At 37.3% G+C, this 22,413-nt stretch overlaps 1 protein-coding gene and 1 long non-coding RNA gene across 2 annotated transcripts in view; both read right to left on the reverse strand.

The window, feature by feature from the left end:
- Positions 1-22,413, reverse strand: part of LOC117297712 (lysine-specific demethylase 4C-like) — a 52,820-nt gene that overhangs the window by 5,958 nt on the left and 24,449 nt on the right. Inside the window, exons 11-15 of the mRNA XM_033780862.1 lie at positions 21,503-21,666; positions 19,898-20,117; positions 14,660-14,733; positions 4,677-4,841; positions 2,982-3,182 (exon numbers count right to left, since the gene is read on the reverse strand). Of these exons, the coding sequence (XP_033636753.1) occupies positions 2,982-3,182; positions 4,677-4,841; positions 14,660-14,733; positions 19,898-20,117; positions 21,503-21,666 (824 nt within the window). The remainder of the gene's footprint in view (positions 1-2,981; positions 3,183-4,676; positions 4,842-14,659; positions 14,734-19,897; positions 20,118-21,502; positions 21,667-22,413) is intronic.
- LOC117297713 lies at positions 17,173-18,712 on the reverse strand. The gene is made up of 2 exons (XR_004519907.1): positions 18,551-18,712; positions 17,173-17,677 (listed from the first exon to the last, which is right to left on the reverse strand). It is a non-coding gene; the product is annotated as an uncharacterized LOC117297713 (long non-coding RNA).

The following is a 22,413-nucleotide window of genomic DNA, read 5'->3' on the forward strand; positions in this document are numbered from 1 at the left end:
ATCATGATACATTGTTTTCAACTAAACACTTACACTGGGCGGCTGGTTTGTCAAATTTAATTTTAGTATTATTTTAGCGGCGTGTTCACGGCCCAAATTGTGTATGATGGCATCATCTGCAACTCTCAAATTATAAATATGAAGAAAATATTGCTTGTATTTTTTAGGTCAAGTCTGTTTAGCCCGGACCATATCTACATACACATATATAATGGTTAAAGGCACTGGTTACCTTTGGTAATTGTCAATGACAAGTCTTCTCACTTCTCACTTGAGATGTTGCCGTTTCTCACAATGTTTTAAACTATCAACAGCTCTCCATTGCTTGTAACCAAGTAAGTTTTTATGATAACAAATGTTTTGAGTAATTAGCAATAGTGTCCAGTGCCTTTAATCCCAGAGTGTGATTTATATCAAAACAAATAACGCATTAACTGCTACATGTAGTCATGGTTGTAGCAAGGATGAAAAAGACCCTTGGAAGTGTCTTGGTCGGGCAGTTAAGAGCACCGCATTCAAACTCTGGTGTCTCTGTTCAGCAGAGTGTGGGTTCGATTCCAAGTGGTGACACTCGCTTCGTCCTTCGGATGGGTAACACCATTGGTTCAGTGTGTTGTGTTATTAACAATAATAATAATTACCATGTTTTTAACCAGGCATGCAACTGCCCGTTAAAGAAAAAAAAGGAACATTTGCAAGTGCGGAGCGAGGCAGCCGAAACGCCACAGGACATGATACCCACAATGGTACCCTAGAAAATGTTGAGGTTTATTATGCTCTTAGGTGCACTTTTAGCAAGTACTAGGCTTATATTACATGATTGTAGTTGTACACTGTTGCTGTCAGGCATATATTAGCCTTAAAAAAAAAAATAAAAAAAAAAAAAAACGCGGAAGAGGTTTATGCCTGTATAACGTGCCCTTTGCCAAAGGATACAAAGCGCCAGGTATTACTACTGTAGGAGTGGGACGTAGTTTGAGAGATATGACCTAATCCTTAGCATCATGTAACAGGTGGCGCTAAAGAACCCAGCGCACTTATCAAAAAGAGTAGGGGTTCGCCCCTGTGTTCCTGGATTGATTGGCAGCATGTTGCGTCACAGAAGCTTGTAAACCATAACACTGTGCTTTAAAGGAATAGGTCTCATACTTCAAACTGTACCTCCACCAACGTGTTAGCTAGCGAGCCGTGCACGCCGCGTTAGCACGGCCAGTTGGGCTGAAAACACGGGCAAAAATTTGATGCACGGCTTGGGTGAAGCCGTGCTGTCTAATAATTTCAGTGCAAATTACTGAACTTCTTTTATTATTTTTTTGTTGTTGAACAGTTTAAACAGCAGTGAGTAAAATTAGATTTGGTTTTACCAGATTTCCTTCTTCTTTTTGAATCAAAATTTCAACGACGCAACCATAAAACAATCACTTGAAGTTGCCTCGAAAACGCTGACCACATTACTCAACGCACGTGCAAATTACACAACGCAAGCGAGACACGCAGACTTCGTTTTAACTGTCAGTCGTCTTCATCGACCGCCATCAGCAGGCAGCATGAACTCCATGCACGTGTGGTATGATAGAGGCGAATTCACACGCGTTTTCGTTCAGATTATTTTAGGTACCAATCTCATCCCCACGATCCTACAAACCATCGCGCTCTGGATTTTTCTACTATGACGTCAGTATCGGTAACCGAGTGACACGCCGCACAGTGCACCTTTTACTGCATACATTCTGCAGTTGCTTTGTAGATTGGTTCCGCAGTTTTTCCCAACTCGACGGCGGCAAACATGACGATATTTTTTCCTTCTAGAAATTCAAGGGCACATCGTTTGTTCGTGGTAGAGTTTGTTTGAAACGTCGAGACTTTTTTGGATTTCAATGTTTGCATCTCTTGGGTGTTAATGCAGTTGACAAAACGATGTTTATTTTCCGCTCGAAAGGTTCAAAAACTGGTTCATGTTTATTTTCAAATCTCAAGTCGGTTTTGCTGTAGGGGGGGGATAGACCCCCCAAATTTATTTTTCAATGCATGGTACGTTTTTTTTGCCCAGTGGAACTACTTAAATGGCACTGTCTTTCGTAACTATTTGTTCCTTTATTCTCCGCAGACTGTTTACAAATTGCCTTTGCCCCAGTTTTATTAATTAAACAACCTATAAGACTTAAACGTTATGAAACCTAAACACATACTAAGGAAAATATTAATTACCATGATCAGTCAATCAATTATGGTACATGTAAATCACTCTTGGCATTTTTATTGGTTGCAAATACTTGTGTGAATCATTATTTTACATTAATTAATTGATTTGTTTAAATTAAATACATAAACTATTATCAGCTTCTTGACTTTAGGCCTATAGTTCTGAAATCGAATGGACAAGAATGGATAGAAAACTAACATTAGTAAATGATAACTCTTAATTTCTTCAATACCTCTTCATTTGTTTTAGTCTTTAAGCAAAAATTTGTATCAAGAGTAACACATGCCAAAAATTATTTTGTTGACAGCAAACTTGTACTGCATTATTTGATCGCTTTTGAATCATTTCAGGCTAAATGGGTCCAAGCGCAGTTCCATGGTCCAAGTAACTGCTTTGAACGAGCCTATTGACCCAGACACATTTTATAGAGTTTAATAGTGTATAGTGGACGTCGATCACCTTTACAATATCTGTACTTAAAAGCCTCTCATTTTCGAGTTGAAAAAAGAAAAGAAAAATTAAATCAAAATAGTTTACTTGTAACAGAAATAGGTACCAGAAATGCTTCCAGGGCCCGTGTTGTGTGCTACGCACACGTTTCTATTTTTTTGTAGTGATTTTAGGTTGCACTCCCACTTTTTCAGTTTGCACTCCCACTTTCCAAATTCCCGGCTAAGACACTGACCTCCACATACCTTGACGGGCAAAATACTGAGTGCTTTGATACGCCCCGAGGGATGTTATAAAGCGCTATGTAAGAACTCGTTTAAGAACTCACCTTGTCTCTCATTTTTTCTTGATAGGGATGCCTTAGGCAGGTAGCATAAACTGCACACGGCCAATCACATGGCTCCATCACAACTCCAGCAGCTTGAGCACACGTTACATGGAATGCTAATGCACATCTCCCTACTGAACACTGAATCAAACCACCGTACCGGTTCCCCATCTTAATAAACGGCCGGCAGAAAAAACATTTCTGTAATACAAAGGAATAGAGCAACAGTCATTATCTTGTATATATTTGGTTTGCGGTAACACCATGTGTGTATCTACTTGCCAGGCAGAAAAGGCTAAAAAACAATATTGGTAAGGGGTTACAAGAAGAAAATGGAAACATGAAAATAACTCAGGGGAGCTGGAGGCAGGAATTGATATTTTTCTTAACACAGTCCAAAGAGATGCAGTACATGGAATAAAGCTGTTGGAATGGCTCCTTGTTTTACATCTCAACAAATCAAGCGTATATGGGTGAGAAGAAGCAGAAAGTGTGGTTTCACGCTCAAACACCTTAATAGGAAGAACTAGGTCGGACACACTGGTGACACATTTACCATGAAAATATCTGTAGAAAAGAACAAGACTGGTTACAGTACAGACCTTCGGTGGGAAAGAGGTTGTAATATTGACCCCAACACTTCTACCGTGGAGTAGATTTATCAGGTTGGTCAGGAGACTTCTCAGTTCTGAAAGGAACTGTCCTGCTTCTTAACTACTACCCGGGCGGAAGGTAGAAAACTGGCGGGGACTACTAATTAACCTTATAAGATCGTTATTAACTGCACTACCACGGAGTGAGTTCTTAAATAGGTCTCAATGTTTCGACTAGCTTGCTCATTTATAGTCATTACCTTCACAGGAGAGGGTTTATAAATCAGCCTGCAACATGCAGGTGGGTCACATGGCAAAAAATTTAATTTGAACTTAAAATTGTAAATTTAATTTATAACTTTTTTGAAAAGTCCGACCGAGTTGACACTTAATGTATTGGTAGTTAAGAACATTAAATCCTTCAATTCGTAGTGACATCATGACGACACCATCATGTTGTATTTTTGCAATTTCAATTATTTATTAAACATATTGTTTAAAGCAACTGTTTAATTTTCTTCTACCTATTGGTATTGCTATCTGACCTTTATAAGGTAACTGCATGTTTGCTTATATTGTATTATTTGCATGGTGTGTGTGGAAAAAACATAAAAGAACTAAACTGAACTGAACTGAACTGTGAATTATAATGCTAATAAAGACACTGGACAGTTTTTGGATGTCAAGGGCCAGTCTTCTCACTTGGTGTATCTCAACATATGGACAAAATAACAAATCTGTGAAAATTTGAACCCAATTGGTCGTCGTAGTTGCGAGTTAATAATGGAAGAAAAAAACACCATGGTCACACAAACTTGTGTACTTTCAGATGCTTGATTACAGCACCTCAAAATTTAAATCTGAGGTCTCAAAATCAAATTCGTCGAAAATTACTTCTTTCTCGAAAACTATGTTTTTTCAGAGGGAGCCGTTTCTCACAATGTTTTATGCTATCAACAGCTCCCCATTACTCGTTACCAAGTAAGATTTTGTGCTTATAAATATTTTGAGTAATTACCAAAAGTGTCCAGTGCCTTTAACAAGGCGAACATGAAGGCAGCTCATGTTTTCCCTGTGACTACCACCCACTGTAATTTCTTACCAGTTTTAATCTCGCAGATGAAATGTTTTCAATGTTGATAGAATCTCTTTCCATTACATCTTCAAAAAGAACTTCCGGGATGGCCATCGCACAGACAATGTGAGCCCAGCGACCATTTGTTGTATGTTTCAACGCTCCCCCACGAAGATTACACAAACAACACTCCTGTGGAACAAACAACAACAAACAAACAAAAATGAGAAAATCTGTCATTTTTTTGTGGATAAAAAGTGTTGAAAGTGCCACGTTGTCTGTAAAGGATTGAAGACAATAAATCACTACAATTTCTGGTTGGGTCAGGAAGACAAGGTCGAATCGGTGTCATGTCAATGTTCATTTCGTTTGCTTTTTCAAGATCTTTCACAGGCCTTCATTTTAAAGGAGCGTGATAGCGCTCCTCAGCGCTCCTTAATATTTTTAAGGAGAGCAAAAAAACCCCGCTCCTTACAAGTTTAAACAAGAGCATTTTCAGTTTCAATTTGCAACACATATTTTGCAACATTTATGCTTGATACTTAAGTTGAAAATAATATTTTTTTAGACTTACATATTTTAGTATATTTCCGCATGAAAACCGATGCTAAATTAATAAGAAATCACCGTCGACAACGAACTTAGTTTCCTCCGTGATTTTCATTCCTTGACACCCTCTAGCAGTAGGGCAAAATCGACCAATGAAATAAATCAGTACTCGCTATGTGTAAATTCAACAGCCAATTGAAATACTTGTCTCTTGACTGGGTCTGGTGTTTGCCTCTACACGGACCAGTACTGTGCAGCTAACCAGACTGTATGGTTGTTTTGACACACGATCACCCACACGTGTATCTGAGCGACGGTGACTTGGGATTAAATCTAAACTGATGTTTCTTCTTGCAAAGTAAGAACAAAAAACTGTTTATTTATTTTAAGAACATCTGCAAGTTATAGTAAATCATTTAAACTAATGTTTTTTGACATGTTTTGTTGACATGGAAGCTGGAAAATTGCAAGAACTTTGATCTAATTTTTGTTTAATCGTGTGAAGATACATCGCTACACTATTGAGTCCTGCTCTGCTAATTCAGTGTGCTGCAAAAATACTTTAGCGACGATCGTAGTAGTATATGGAACCCTCCCTCTCCAAAACTGCATATCATAGGTTCAAAAACAATGTCTTTTTTTAACCTCATGTCGTTCCTTTTATTGTTCAATTTGTTTAAAAGTCGTCTCCTAATTTTGCACACTATTATTATTCTTAATAATAATGGAAATTATTGGTTGTCTGTATCCAACATGTCCAAAGATCCTTTCAAACTTATTAGTATTTAATAATAATACTATTGATTTTTATTTATTACTGTGATTTTAAGGGGCAATATTTGTCCAAACTTTAAGTGCATTTTTTTGTTGATGCAATTATTTTTACATTTCAAATCAATTTCAGGAAGTTTTCCCCCTTTTTCATTTATAAATAAACTTGATGCACTGATGCACCGATTGAAGGTTAACTTTAAATTAAATATTTAAGTCTGTTTTTTGGTGTGTTTATTTTATATTAAACCAAGTCTACATTAATTTTGAATCATTCTTTTGTGGATTTGTTTTCTATCTTTCTTCTGCTGGTCTACAGACTTTTATTTTGCACTGGAATGGTATGACATGGGATTGATTGAAGTTAACTCATTAAATTTAGCAATAAAAAGGATAACTATTGTGCTATTGAGTGTTAATTAAACTTGGGTTTTGTTGGAAGAGCAAATCACTCTCCTTAGTTCACTTTCTTGATTTAAGGAGAGCGACTAGCAAATCACTCTCCTTAAATCACTTGTTTGATTTAAGGAGAGCGATGTACAGCTCTCCTCGATTTTTTTAAAATGAAGGTCTGCTTTCAGATAATAAAATGAATATTTAATAAATAAAAAAATAATGAATGATGTAATGCTGTGACTGATGACATGACATTAGTGTTAATAATGAATGATGTAATGTTGTGACTGATGACATGACATTAGTGTTAATAATGAATGATGTAATGTTGTGACTGATGACATGACATTAGTGTTAATAATGAATGATGTAATGCTGTGACTGATGACATGACATTAGTGTTAATAATGAATGATGTAATGTTGTGACTGATGACATGACATTAGTGTTAATAATGAATGATGTAATGCTGTGACTGATGACATGACATTAGTGTTAATAATGAATGATGTAATGTTGTGACTGATGACATGACATTAGTGTTAATAATGAATGATGTAATGTTGTGACTGATGACATGACATTAGTGTTAATAATGAATGATGTAATGTTGTGACTGATGACATGACATTAGTGTTAATAATGAATGATGTAATGCTGTGACTGATGACATGACATTAGTGTTAATAATGAATGATGTAATGTTGTGACTGATGACATGACATTAGTGTTAATAATGAATGATGTAATGTTGTGACTGATGACATGACATTAGTGTTAATAATGAATGATGTAATGTTGTGACTGATGACATGACATTAGTGTTAATAATGCAATACACCCAGACCTAGCAACATTATGTAACATAATTCCTCTTCATAACTTTTGGCTGAACACCTCAAACCAATAACAAAGAGCTTTAAACTATTGCCACACTTTGCAGTAGTGTCTTTATCAAACCCCCTTTTTGTCTCAAAATGCGTCAAGCAAACGCAACTACCATACAAGTGAATCAAGTACAGTTTAGTGTTTTATAATGTTAAATATTGTTATTAGCTGTTTCGTAGCGAAGCGCAGCGAAACAGCTCTCGTTTTTGTTAAAGTTTTTTTTAGCCGTTTCGTAGCGAAGCGCAGCGAAACAGCTCTTGTTTTTGTTAAAGTTTTTTTTATTATTATTTTTTTATTATTTTAATTTTTTTATTTGTCTGATTCAGTACTCGCAATTTTTTGCAAAGTTCCCAAAGAGCAATTGCAATGAAACTTTCAGGGATTAAAGGTGACGTCATCAGCGGTCACGTGACGTCATCGTAAAGGTGTTTTATGTTAAATGTTTGAAAATCTATATCAAATCAGCCACAAGAGACGGTAGGTTTCTGTTTACGGGATTTGGTAGGGATTAATTAGGTCTTCATTTTGTTTCGTGTGCGTGACCTCACATGACCTCTACTTCCGGTCGAAACCGGAAGTGCCCCTTTAATTCAAAAGTGGCAAAAGTTATGAGGTTGCTTTCCAAGAACGTAAGTGTCTAGCAAGGGTGGGAAGTTCAAAAAAATATAAATGACGTCACAAATTGCAACAGCGCCCTCTAGCGGCAGGTTGAAAACTCTTCAAAATGGACTTTTTGAAGATGTCTGTGGTGAAGTTTTTTGTAATCACTTCAAATTTTACACACATGGTTACTGTCAGCTAGGCATCATATGTGTGAAGTGTCAGATCAATGACGTCATCGGGGGTCACGTGATGCAGCATTAAAGGTGCACTTTTTGAAGTCGTATAACTCTCGAAATAACGACGCGATTGTGTTGAAAGATTAGTGTTGTAGATTATTAGATATTGGCAAGTTCTCGTGAATTGTTAAATGACGTCATGATGACGTCATCACACGATTTTTTATGATTTTTTTCCCATTTTGCACCTTTAACACATAAATTGCTATCTGAACATGGTATAATCAAAACTTATGTTTTTATTTATGCCACATTGGGCAAATTGCTTTGAATACCCAACAAATTTAAAACTCAGTTGAGAAATTTGAAATTTTTATTGACGAAACAGCTCTGCATTTGTGCACAAATGCAATTTAGCTCTAGTTAGGTGTTCGGGCAAAAGCCCGAACAACTCATTGATTTTGTTTGGTTTTTTTTTTTTTTTTTTTAGGTGTTCGGGCAACAGCCCGAACAACTCATTGATTAGGTGTTCGGGCAACAGCCCGAACAACTCATTGATTTTGTTCGTTTTTTTTTTTTAGGTGTTCGGGCAACAGCCCGAACAACTCATTGATTTTGTTCGTTTTTTTTTTTTAGGTGTTCGGGCAACAGCCCGAACAACTCATTGATTTTGTTCGTTTTTTTTTTTTTTTTTTTTTGGTTTTTCTTATTCTTCTCGCTGTCGATTGTCCGCAAGAAAAAGCATAGATGCGAAGCTTGCATTAAGTTAAAACTTTGCACATAGGTAGACAATAACCAGTAGATGATACAAAAGTTCTTACGTCACGATGACGTCATCTGTTGACGAGATACACTCATTCAAAGTTTATTATTTCAAAAAATCATAACTTTTGATCTGCATGACGGATTTTTACAATCAATACATCATCGGAAAGGGCATTAAAAACTCCGTAAACACTTCACAGACATGACCCTATTTTGATCTTGTCTTCCGGTTCAAAATCGAGGTTGAAAATTCTAAAATTCATGTATAGGCCTAAAAGACTACAAAATTCCCCCATTGATTGCGCGTAAAGATTTTACAATTACATGTACATGTACTTTGTCACCACGTGTAAGCATGCGGTGCATTGCGGTCACCACGTGTAAGTATGCGGTATTATTTAAAAAAATCATAACTTTTGATCTGCATGACGGATTTTTACAATCAATACATCATCGGAAAGGGCATTAAAAACTCCGTAAACGCCTCACAGACATGACCCCATTTTGATTTTGTCTTCGGCTCAAAAGAGAGGTTGAAAATTTCAAAATTCACGTCTAAAGAACAACGTAAATCCCCGTTGGTATGTGCATAAACATTACACTTAGGCATACACACAACGTGTAGTGTATTAGCTGTGCGGGAGAGTCACGCTCCAGTGATCATCCATAGAGCGCGAAAAAGCTTCATGTAGAATAGTCTTCGTTCAAGGCGTTTAACCTTTTGATCTTGTCTTCTGGTTCAAATCGAATTTATTGTACACTATCTACGACCGTACTGCGTTGATAACACCGGTTCCCGTCCGATCACTGAAGTTATGCTAAATCGGGCTTGGTCAGTACTTGGATGGGAGACCAATTGGCGACCAAATTTTGTATTATTTTTTGTATTATTTTTGTTTTTCTTCTCCTATAAATAGCTTCGTTTTTAGTCTATTTTCAAGGCGTTTTCAACTAACATTTCTTTTCCGGTTAGTTAGTCTCTTCTTCAGTCGTCATTATGCATAAGGCTCCAACCACAAAAGCTATTTTGACAATCTATACATCATATGAAAGGGCTTTAAGTGCGTAGTCTGTTTTCAAGGCGTTTCCAACAAACATTTCCCCGTCCGGTTAGTTAGTCTCTTCTCCAGTCGTCATCATGCATAAGTTCCTATGCCCTCAACCACAAAAGCTATTTTGACAATCTATACATCATATGAAAGGGCCTCACGTACTTCACAAAAATGGGTATGTTGGTGACCTTCTCTTGACCTTTTGACCTTTTTAAACCGGAAGTGCCTGTAAAATGCTTTGAAAAGGCATTATTTAAAGGCTTTTAGGTTGAAATGTACACTTTTTGATGCTTTACCATAAAATTATTACACATCGAGAAAACTGTTTGGTTTGATTTCTTTGAAATTTGACGAGCTATCAACAACACTTTTTTCATTGGTTCAAACACTGACCCAACAATAGCCGAACACCTAGTGTTTGTTTCTACAAACACTATATCTAGTTTTTTTTTGGTTTTTCTTATTCTTCTCGCTGTCGATTGTCCGCAAGAAAAAGCATAGATGCGAAGCTTGCATTAAGTTGAAACTTTGCACACAGGTAGACAATAACCAGTAGATGATACAAAAGTTCTAACGTCACGATGACGTCATCAGTTGACGAGATACACTCATTCAAAGTTTATTATTTCAAAAAATCATAACTTTTGATCTGCATGAAGGATTTTTACAATCAATACATCATCGGAAAGGGCATTAAAAACTCCGTAAACACCTCACAGACATGACCCCATTTTGATCTTGTCTTCCGGTTCAAAATCGAGGTTGAAAAGTTCAAAATTCATGTACACTGTATAAAGACTACAAAATTCCCCCATTGATTGCGCGTAAAGATTTTACAATTACATGTACATGTACTTTGTCACCACGTGTAAGCATGCGGTGCATTGCGGTCACCACGTGTAAGTATGCGGTATTATTTCAAAAAATCATAACTTTTGATCTGCATAACGGATTTTGACAATCAATACATCATCGGAAAGGGCATTAAAAACTCCGTAAACACCTCACAGACATGACCCCATTTTGACCTTGTCTTCTGGTTTAAAATCGATGTTGAAAAATCAAAAATTCACGTATAAAGCACTACAAAATTCCCCCATTGATTGCGCGTAAAGATTTTACAATTACATGTACATGTACTTTGTCACCACGTGTAAGCATGCGGTGCATTGCGGTCACCACGTGTAAGTATGCGGTGCATTGATGAGCATAGTCACGCTCTGCACCACGTGTTGATCGTTTTAGTCTGCGTACCATACTGCGTTGACTTTTTGACCTCTTTAAACTGGAAGAGCCTGTTAAATGCTTTGAAAAGGCAGTATTTAAAGGCTGTTAGGTTGAAATGTACACTTTTTGAAGCTTTACCATAAAATTATTAGACATCGAGAAAACTGTTTGGTATTGATTTCTTTGCAATTTGACGAGCTATCAAAAACACTTTTTTTCATTGATTCAAACACTGACCCAACAATAGCCGAACACCTAGTGTTTGTTTCTACAAACACTATATCTAGTTTTTTTTTGGTTTTTCTTATTCTTCTCGCTGTCGATTGTCCGCAAGAAAAAGCATAGATGCGAAGCTTGCATTAAGTTAAAACTTTGCACATAGGTAGACAATAACCAGTAGATGATACAAAAGTTCTTACGTCACGATGACGTCATCTGTTGACGAGATACACTCATTCAAAGTTTATTATTTCAAAAAATCTTAACTTTTGATCTGCATGACGGATTTTTACAATCAATACATCATCGGAAAGGGCATTAAAAACTCCGTAAACACTTCACAGACATGACCCTATTTTGATCTTGTCTTCCGGTTCAAAATCGAGGTTGAAAATTCTAAAATTCATGTATAGGCCTAAAAGACTACAAAATTCCCCCATTGATTGAGCGTAAAGATTTTACAATTACATGTACATGTACTTTGTCACCACGTGTAAGCATGCGGTGCATTGCGGTCACCACGTGTAAGTATGCGGTATTATTTAAAAAAATCATAACTTTTGATCTGCATGACGGATTTTTACAATCAATACATCATCGGAAAGGGCATTAAAAACTCCGTAAACGCCTCACAGACATGACCCCATTTTGATTTTGTCTTCGGCTCAAAAGAGAGGTTGAAAATTTCAAAATTCACGTCTAAAGAACAACGTAAATCCCCGTTGGTATGTGCATAAACATTACACTTAGGCATACACACAACGTGTAGTGTATTAGCTGTGCGGGAGAGTCACGCTCCAGTGATCATCCATAGAGCGCGAAAAAGCTTCATGTAGAATAGTCTTCGTTCAAGGCGTTTAACCTTTTGATCTTGTCTTCTGGTTCAAATCGAATTTATTGTACACTATCTACGACCGTACTGCGTTGATAACACCGGTTCCCGTCCGATCACTGAAGTTATGCTAAATCGGGCTTGGTCAGTACTTGGATGGGAGACCAATTGGCGACCAAATTTTGTATTATTTTTTGTATTATTTTTGTTTTTCTTCTCCTATAATAGCTTCGTTTTTAGTCTATTTTCAAGGCGTTTTCAACTAACATTTCTTTTCCGGTTAGTTAGTCTCTTCTTCAGTCGTCATTATGCATAAGGCTCCAACCACAAAAGCTATTTTGACAATCTATACATCATATGAAAGGGCTTTAAGTGCGTAGTCTGTTTTCAAGGCGTTTCCAACAAACATTTCCCCGTCCGGTTAGTTAGTCTCTTCTCCAGTCGTCATCATGCATAAGTTCCTATGCCCTCAACCACAAAAGCTATTTTGACAATCTATACATCATATGAAAGGGCCTCACGTACTTCACAAAAATGGGTATGTTGGTGACCTTCTCTTGACCTTTTGACCTTTTTAAACCGGAAGTGCCTGTAAAATGCTTTGAAAAGGCATTATTTAAAGGCTTTTAGGTTGAAATGTACACTTTTTGATGCTTTACCATAAAATTATTACACATCGAGAAAACTGTTTGGTTTGATTTCTTTGAAATTTGACGAGCTATCAACAACACTTTTTTCATTGGTTCAAACACTGACCTAACAATAGCCGAACACCTAGTGTTTGTTTCTACAAACACTATATCTAGTTTTTTTTTGGTTTTTCTTATTCTTCTCGCTGTCGATTGTCCGCAAGAAAAAGCATAGATGCGAAGCTTGCATTAAGTTAAACTTTGCACACAGGTAGACAATAACCAGTAGATGATGCAAAAGTTGTTACGTCACGATGACGTCATCAGTTGACGAGATACACTATATCAAAGTTTATTATTTCAAAAAATCATAACTTTTGATCTACATGAGGGATTTTTACAATCAATACATCATCGGAAAGGGCATTAAAAACTCCGTAAACGCCTCACAGACATGACCCCATTTTGATTTTGTCTTCCGGCTCAAAAGAGAAGTTGAAAATTTCAAAATTCATGTACACTGTATAAAGACTACAAAATTCCCCCATTGATTGCGCGTAAAGATTTTACAATTACATGTACATGTACTTTGTCACCACGTGTAAGCATGCGGTGCATTGCGGTCACCACGTGTAAGTATGCGGTATTATTTCAAAAAATCATAACTTTTGATCTGCATGACGGATTTTGACAATCAATACATCATCGGAAAGGGCATTAAAAACTCCGTAAACACCTCACAGACATGACCCCATTTTGATCTTGTCTTCTGGTTCAAAATCGATGTTGAAAAATCTAAAATTCACGTATAAAGCACTACAAAATTCCCCCATTGATTGCGCGTAAAGATTTTACAATTACATGTAGATGTACTTTGTCACCACGTGTAAGCATGCGGTGCATTGCTGTCACCACGTGTAAGTATGCGGTGCATTGATGAGCATAGTCACGCTCTGCACCACGTGTTGATCGTTTTAGTCTGCGTACCATACTGCGTTGATAACACCTGTCACTAAAGTTAAGCAAAATCGAGCCCAGTCAGTATTTGGATGGGAGACCACTTGGCGACCAAAATTTGTACGATTTATTTTTGTATTTAATTTTTTTTTCTCCTATAAATAGCTTCGCTTTAGTCTGTTTTCAAGGCGTTTTCAACAAAGATTTTCCTCCTAGTTAGTCTCTTCTCCAGTCGTCATTATGCATAAGCTCCCATATCCTCAACCACACAAGCTATTTTGACAATCTTTACATCATATGAAAGGGCTTTACGTACGTAGTCTGTTTTCAAGGTGTTTTCAACAAACATTTCCTTTTCGGTTAGTTAGTCTCTTCTCCAGTCGTCATTATGCATAAGTTCCTATGTCCTCAACCACACAAGCTATTTTGACAATCTATACATCATATGAAAGGGCTTTACGTACGTAGTCTGTTTTCAGATGTTTTCAACAAACATTTCCTATTCGGTTAGTTAGTCTCTTCTCCAGTCGTCATTATGCATAAGTTCACGTTTCCTCAACCACAAAATCTATTTTGACAATCTATACATCATATGAAAGGGCCTCATGTATTCCACAAAAATGGGTGTGTTGGTGACCTTTTCTTGACTTTTTGACCTTTTTAAACTGGAAGAGCCTGTAAAATGCTTTGAAAAGGCAGTATTTAAAGGCTTTTAGGTTGAAATATACACTTTTTGATGCTTTTTCTATAAATTATTACACATCGAGAAAACTGTTTGGTTTTGATTTCTTTGTAATTTGACGAGCTATTAACAATACTTGTTTCATTTATTCAAACACTGACCCAACAATAGCCGAACACCTAGTTTTTCCTGTTATTGGCTCTTGCACTGTTTGAACGTTAAGTAAAATAAAATAAAGTGTTTTTAAAAGCAAAATGAACTTACAGCCAGATAATCCTGTTCCTCACAGCGTTTACATTTCCACTTGTCAGATGAAGTTACAGTCGCCCCATAACAGCCTGTCAATAGGTCAATAACAGCAATGTCAATCAATTAATTTTTTGTAATAGAAATGTTGGATTGATTCTCCATTGAATTCCATCAGATCAAACAATAAAAACATAACAATAGACCGATTGCGCTCCGTGCAGTGGGTATAAGATGTAAACAAACACGGCGTACTGCATATAAACGTGCGTTAAAAAGACATGATTACTGTTGCAAGTTTTGGCCCAATAAAGACTCAATACTTAAAACCACTGATTGAATATTCTGGAGTTTGTAGCATGAGACCTTACCTGTGGCTGAACAATGCCAGTAATTAAAAACAGTTCCACTTAAATAATAGGAAATTCCACGAGAATGTTCACACGATGTAATGTGTTTGTGCACAGAAAGTGTGGTTTTACATTGCCCTCGTTGTAATGATTTTGCTGCCAATATTTTCAATAAAATCTCATTAAGAAGTAGACTTGTGGACAAGTCGTTAAATCGGCCCCACGTGCTGAGATAGTGCTCCCCCGACAACACTGCTCTCGCGCGAACTCACTGCTCTCGCGCGAACTGATGGCTCCCCGATTTTGACTCCTCATTAACGACTTGTACAAGTTGTCAGCGGTACGTATTCATGTATTCAAGTACGAACGCGGTATACCTTCACTGTTGCCGCGGAGACAATCGTGCAGACGAGTCCATTTTTATAAGAGGGTAGTAATAGTTTCTAATACTGTAAAGCTTGAACCGGAGGGCATCTGTGAATCTTTTTTATTTTGATTTAACTGCTTTATTAGTTGATTAGGGCCTAACTTTACAAAGTCATCTTCAAATGCATTACTATTTATCTGTTTAATATCCGTGAGCTGCCTCATGCAAATAAATAATGCCCACGGTCAATGGTAATGGTCCAATGCAATCCTTTAACCCGATGTGTTCTGCTCGGACTGTGTACACTGGACAAGTTGCAACATAAAATATACATGTAGTTTGTATTAATACTACCAGTCCCAAAATTCATTATTTTTTTACTGACAAATGTTTTTTTATTTTAAGTTTTCATCTAAAAAGTGATTTTGAAAACCATGGTCGACATGTGGAAGTTTGATATGTGAGTCTTGTGGACAAGTTTCACAGGGCAGTCGTGTGCGGATCGCAGGGATTCCGGAAAATTTCAGTAACTCTTTTCAGATGTCGATGTATTTTAAAGGTATTGTAGCTAATCATCGACATACACTCTACTTGCCCAAGATATTGCAAGACAAGGTTTCATATAGCAGCTGTACTTTTGTTTTGTTTTAAGCAACTGTAACCACGAAAAATACTTCTCACTTCCAAGCAATCATAACAATTAATATAAGGCTCAAATAGGGTAAAGACACCGTGAAATGCAAAAAAGGAACAGTGACTCAAATTGTAGTTTGCCTCAAACAAAAAACAAGAAACAAATTTATTGATAAATCGATCAACAAATGCAAACCAGTGGTTGAAATAAATAAATTAAATTGAGCAATAAACAATGAAAATACCTTCAGACTAATGGATATTGATGGTAGAAACTGTAAATAAAGAAAATGTGGAGTGTTTCCCTTGCACTTCCAGGTTGCTATATAAACATAGTGAGTAGTAGCAAAACCTGTTCATTACAAAACACTTTAAACAATTTACAAACTAGGCGAGTGCTAGAAGGGTTACAGCTCGATGGCCGAAGGTTCAATAGTCTGAATGTTCGATAGTCCAAATTGACAATAAGGTCCGATAGTCCGAATTGACAATAAGGTCCGATAGTCCGAATTGACAATAAGGTTTGATCGTCGATTCGGACTATCGGACCTTATTTGGACCAGTGAACCTTCAGATCAATGAACCTTCGGACTATCGTATCAAATGTACGGGTTAATGAAACCTACTTCATTTTGGGACTAATGAACCCCCTGTTATGGGAAATTTGTGCGTTCGGACAATCAAACCTTCGGACTAACGGACCTTCGGGTGGACACCGCTAGAAGACCGTACAGAAATGTAAACAGTGGTGGATATGGGAAAACTAACTTGAATGAACATTTTAAATGGGTCTTCTACCTATGTTGCACAACCGCCTAGCCTTTATACATTATCAAACCCTCTCAGTCTGTGCTTTGGATATTTAAGTATTTGGATTGGAAAGAATAAATTTTAACTAAAATGAGCAAAATAATTGTTGGTAATTGCACAGTATAAATGTCATTCTTACATTTGGAACCATTCAGAATGCACCATCCACATCAGTCAAGAATTTTGGTGCATATTTTGATTGAATTGTCTATGACTGATCAAATAGACCTGCTTTCGTTTACACCAAACTCTTTCCAACTTGTGTTAATCTTACGACTTGAGTTGAGTCCCAGCCTTGCAACGTAACATGCAAACCCTAAGATTAACGTTTCGTGAAAACGGCTCCAGCTTTGCAAGTCTGTTCGATTTCATGTGTCACAGATTAGGAAGTATGTATCTGACGATTCATAACATCATGTGATTCGCAGCCATGTTCTTTCTCGGTTAGATTGTTGTAATGGGCTGCTTACAGAAAACCCACATGCATATTTTAAAAGAGACTTCACAGTTTGCAGAACTGGGCTGCTCGTGTTATATTTAGGTTAAATCGCCGTCGTGATGCCATGCTCCTTCTAAGATCGCTTCATTGGTTACCAATTAAACAGAGGATTGCAATTAAGATTATTTTATTTGTATGAACATTTCTTTATAAATCAGGCACCAGAGTAATTTAATGAGTGTCTAGAGTTGTATCAGTTTTTGCGTACACATCTTCACTCCAATGCAGATCCATCTCGGCTAACTTTTCCCATGACTCGCAGTAAGGCAGGAGATCAAACTTTCACAGTTTTTACAGCAGCTTAGGGGTAGGGGTGGAACGAACTTCCTTCTTAAACGAGGAGTGTTTCCCTTGCACTGTCAGGCTGCCATGTGACCCTGTGGAGAAAAGAAGAAACACACAATGTTGACCTGAACTTATGTTGATTGTGTAATACTATCCGTAGTATGATAGGCTAATACTTATTGCAAGCAAACAAGTTAACGTAAATGTCAGAAAATTGTGTTGTTAAAATCACACATGAAGATACCATTTTTCAAGTCAGGTACCTCTCTGTGCAGACGTCTTACGTGAGCATGAATTAAGCCCAAAGTGGTGACGTCACCTAACAACACAATGTTTTGACCTTCACGTTCACGTGTTTGCTGGCATAACATGCAGCTCATAAAACCTACCTAATACTTACGGGCTAAAGTGAGGTTCGAGGCAACACCATCACAAATAAAGACTCTCATGTAATTTCAAATCTTATTTAAGTTTTAGAGTTAAAATTTTTTAAACATTTTGTTATTATGTTTTATTATTGTTTCTAAAAAAAACAACAATTATGTTTAATTATAAAAACCAACAACAACAAAAACAGTGAATTTGGTACTTTTTGCATTGCTTGAGACTCTACTCTCTAGATACCAAAGTTCCAACAACAATGCAAAACAAGTAACCTTGTGTAGAACTAGAACTTTAGAAGTAGGGGCTCAATTTTAATAACCTGTGTGTGTCGGTGCAACCGCCACTGACGACAGTGCTTTTTGTGGAACCATGGAGGTAGAAACTACCTCCATGGTGGAACCAGTGAGTTATATGAATAATAACACATGTTTTGTTAAGTTTTACTTCAAAACAAACTTGTTCTTTTAAGTAAGAAGCCCCAAACCAAGTTACCGGTAACTCCATGGAGGTAGATTTTGCAATATTATTTGTCAACGCAAATTTATTAGTAGTTTAATTAAGAAACTTAACAGCAAGCTCACCTGTTTTGATTTCATGATGCCAACACAGTATGCACCAACCATCACCACTGCCTTGAGCAAGGCTACTGATTTCATCGAATATTCGGCCGGTGCAAATCATTTGTTTACAAAAGTGTCATTGCCTTTCATCAATCAATACACGCTGTGTGCAGTGTGTGTGTGTTGGCATATGCATATAAATGGCGGCTTCTTCTTCTTTTTCCTTGCGACCTGTCGTCGACGTGAGCAGATCTCTTGCATGTTGCATGCCTTGAGAAAACTGGCTACTTGACAGCTGCTTCTATATCTTGTTCTTCAAGTTTATCAACCAAGTCAGACCAAGTTAAGACAAAGTTATTTATTTAATATGCACGTCAAAGTTCCCGATGAAAATCCGTACTCAAAAGTACAACCATACACACACGACGTCTAGTGTGTAGGCATAATAAATACACGCTGACAGGTTTGTTGATCGTTCATTCATACATGTGACTTCCCGAACCCATCCAATACAGGGTGTACTGTTTGATAGCATATACATGTTGAATATTCATTGATTTAACGACATCGACCAATCAGATGCGTCCGTACGATTTCGGCTGAAGTGCCCATAGGCTGTGCACAAACTGATGACAACTTGTACAAGTCGTTAATGAGGAGTCAAATTCGGGGAGCCATCAGTTCGCGCGAGAGCAGTGAGTTCGCGCGAGAGCAGTGTTGTCGGGGGAGCACTATCTCAGCACGTGGTGGGGCCGATTTAACGACTTGTCCACAAGTCTAATTAAGAAGCTGCAAATCCCTTTTATTATCACCCTCAAATTTTTTGATTAGAAGGGGTAGCTGTCAGTTTTGAGCTGGACAACTTCGCGATCTCCCTTATCACAGCCCGACTTCACGCCGTGCACGACGCAAAATCCACGGCACGTGAGCTCGCTAAAACCTCAGTAATTTACGTAGTCTAACCATACTCTCAAAAGAAACCTCTTTTGTAGTAGAAAACTGGAAATATCAAACAGCAAATGTGGTTTAAATCAATGTCACAACATTCAACTTTATAAAAAGGGTCCTTTTTTTAACTAAAAGTGTTATTTATCGAAAATACAGCTGATTATGGTTCATCTTAACTAAATAGCGGTGTTTTTCTATACCCACTATAGGTCACGTGATCACATGTTAACATTGGTAGCGCAATTGGTCTCTTAGTAGTAATCAGTGAAAGAGCATGCTGGTCTAGAAAGTGCTCCGGTTTGATCCCTAGCTAGATCAGCATGCACCTCATTCAAAAGTTTGCGCTTACGCTTAGATTAACTGCAAAAAGGTCTATGTTAAATTGTGTAAACATAGTAAGAAAAATTGATATGTACTTACTTGCATGAACTGTAATCTTGCACTGGCTACAGTTCAATAATAAGCTATGGCCTTCATCAGTTAATGAGTCGTTCCAGCAATCAGGAAACCGATTCTCACTGGTTGCAGCAAAACACATCTCTGGAGTCAGGACAAATGTTTTCCTAGGATCGGACAAGGCTGCTTCACTGCTGCCTGAGGTACAACTCAAATTCTTCTTATCCCAATCTTTTCCATCGATCTGTCAGAAGTCAATGGTCAAGATAATAACTTTATATATGTTTGCAGTAACAACATGTGTGTATCTACTTACCAGGTAGAGTCTGTTTTTAGAGAGCTGTCTTTCTTTATTTTACTACCGCGGAGTAGACTTATCGGATGTTTGGGAGACTTCTCAGTTCTGAAAAGAACTGTCCTGCTTTTAACTAGTACCCGGGCTGAAGGTATATAAAATTGGCTGGGACTACTACTTAGCTTAAAGGATCGTAATTAACTGCACTACCGCAGAGTCAGTTCTTGAATTGGTCTCAATGTTTTGACTAGCTTGCTATGGTCATCATCAAGAGACATTTGTAGAAGTTTGTTTAGTTGTTACACTTTGGGTAAACAGTAATGTCCAAGGCCCACACGTCGTGTATCACAAACCTGTGAAAATTTAAAAGAACAAACCTGTAAAAATTTAGGCTCCATCGGTCGTCGGAGTCTGGATAAAATAATGGGAAAACCCACCCTTGTTTTTGCACATTTCGCCGTGTCATAACATGTGTAAAAAACAAATCCATAATTCTCGATATCGCGAATTGATATTCTTTTAATGTGTTCTCAAAAAGTAAAGCATTTCATGGAATAATATTTCAAGAGAAGTGTTTCACCATTACCTTCTGTAAACCCTGTTAAAGTTATTTGTAAATCTGTGAACATTTTTTTTTTTCTGTACCGAAAGTGTCAATTGGCTTTAAAGGAACATCTTGCCTTGGAACGGTCGAGTTGGTCTTTAAAAAGCGTTTGTAACCGTTTGCTATAAAGTGCATATGGTTAGAAAGATGATTTAAAAGTAGAATACAATGATCCACACAAATTTGTCTCGAAATTCCGTGGTTTTCATATTACTTTGCGAACTAACACAGTCAGCTATATATGGATTGACTCCCACCAATGGCTGAGCGTGTTAGTCGACAAGGTTAAAGGAAAACCCCGCAATTTTGCGTGATACTTGCATGGATCATTATTTCTACTTTTAAAGTATCTATGTAATCTTATGCATTTTATACAATCGGTTACAAATGCTTTTTAAAGACCAACTCGATCGATCCAAGGCAACGTGTTCCTTTAATGATATTCAAATTAAAATTTCACACTGCATTTTTACTAGTAGGATGTAAAGTTAATGGTTGTATGGCTTCTGACTGCCCCCCCCCCCCCACCCGAACAAAGACATTGACAAAATAGGGACGCCGCCAACATAGGGCTAGATAGCTCAGTTGGTAGAGCACTGGCACGTTAATCCAGAGGTCGTTGGTTTGAATCCCACTCAAGCCAACTATTTGTTGAACCCCAAGAATAATTACAAAATTTACTCGGTCAGTTTCAATTGTAGCTTTTATTTATAAAGTTACAATTGCTCACCTTTTCATTATAGAACAGCATACAGACACAACAGCCTGGTCTTTGATCAGCAATGGAGAGGTTGTAGGCAAGTTCCATGTCATAGCTATGGGGTTGTGTAACCCACAGCCCATTCATAGAGCGAGCCCAAGCTTTCATAATGGAGAACTCGTGTGATGTGAAGTCTAAGTAGAAATTAAAAAACATGGTTTAAAGGGTCTATTTACTTTTGTAGGATAAAAAACACAAATGTCCACAGATTCACATTAAACTTTCAGTGAGAAGACTGGTCTTTGACAATTACCAAAGGTGTACACTGCCTTTAACAATTGGATTTAATTGTATTTCATTGAACTTTAAGATGAAACAAACGTCAAGATCGTGAGGTTTCTAGTTTAGGAAGCATCTAAATAATCTGAACAGCTGGAACACTCTGCTTGGACTTTGCCATCAATCCTCGTGAGGTACGTAAATGCTGCCATGAAAACTACATGCTCAACAAAACATTCATCTGGGAATACAAATTATAGCAAATTCAAGGGCCAAAAATGTATTACAGCGTGAAGTCCCTAGTCCCTACGGACCTCCTTCAGGACACACCCAACTCATACTCGACTCAGCTTAGTATTTGTGGCCAAACTTTTTAACAACAAAACAAAAACATCAACAACAATTTTGTTTCCACATTTAAAGGCACTGGATGCTGTTTATAGTTTATAACATTGTGAGAAATGGTTCCCTCTAAAGTACTGTAGTCTTTGTATTGAGAAAGAAGTAATTTCTCACTAAAATATTTTGGTTGAATAGGTCTCGAATGCCTATTTACATTAAACTTGCGCGATTTTGAGATAATGATGGTAGAAAGCTTCCCTTAAAATATTACTAGCCATGAGGTGCTGTAGATTTTGAGAAATACAAGCCACAAAAATAAC

Source organism: Asterias rubens, chromosome 12 (assembly GCF_902459465.1).
Source record: "Asterias rubens chromosome 12, eAstRub1.3, whole genome shotgun sequence".
In the NCBI taxonomy this organism is placed as follows: Eukaryota; Metazoa; Echinodermata; class Asteroidea; order Forcipulatida; family Asteriidae; genus Asterias; species Asterias rubens.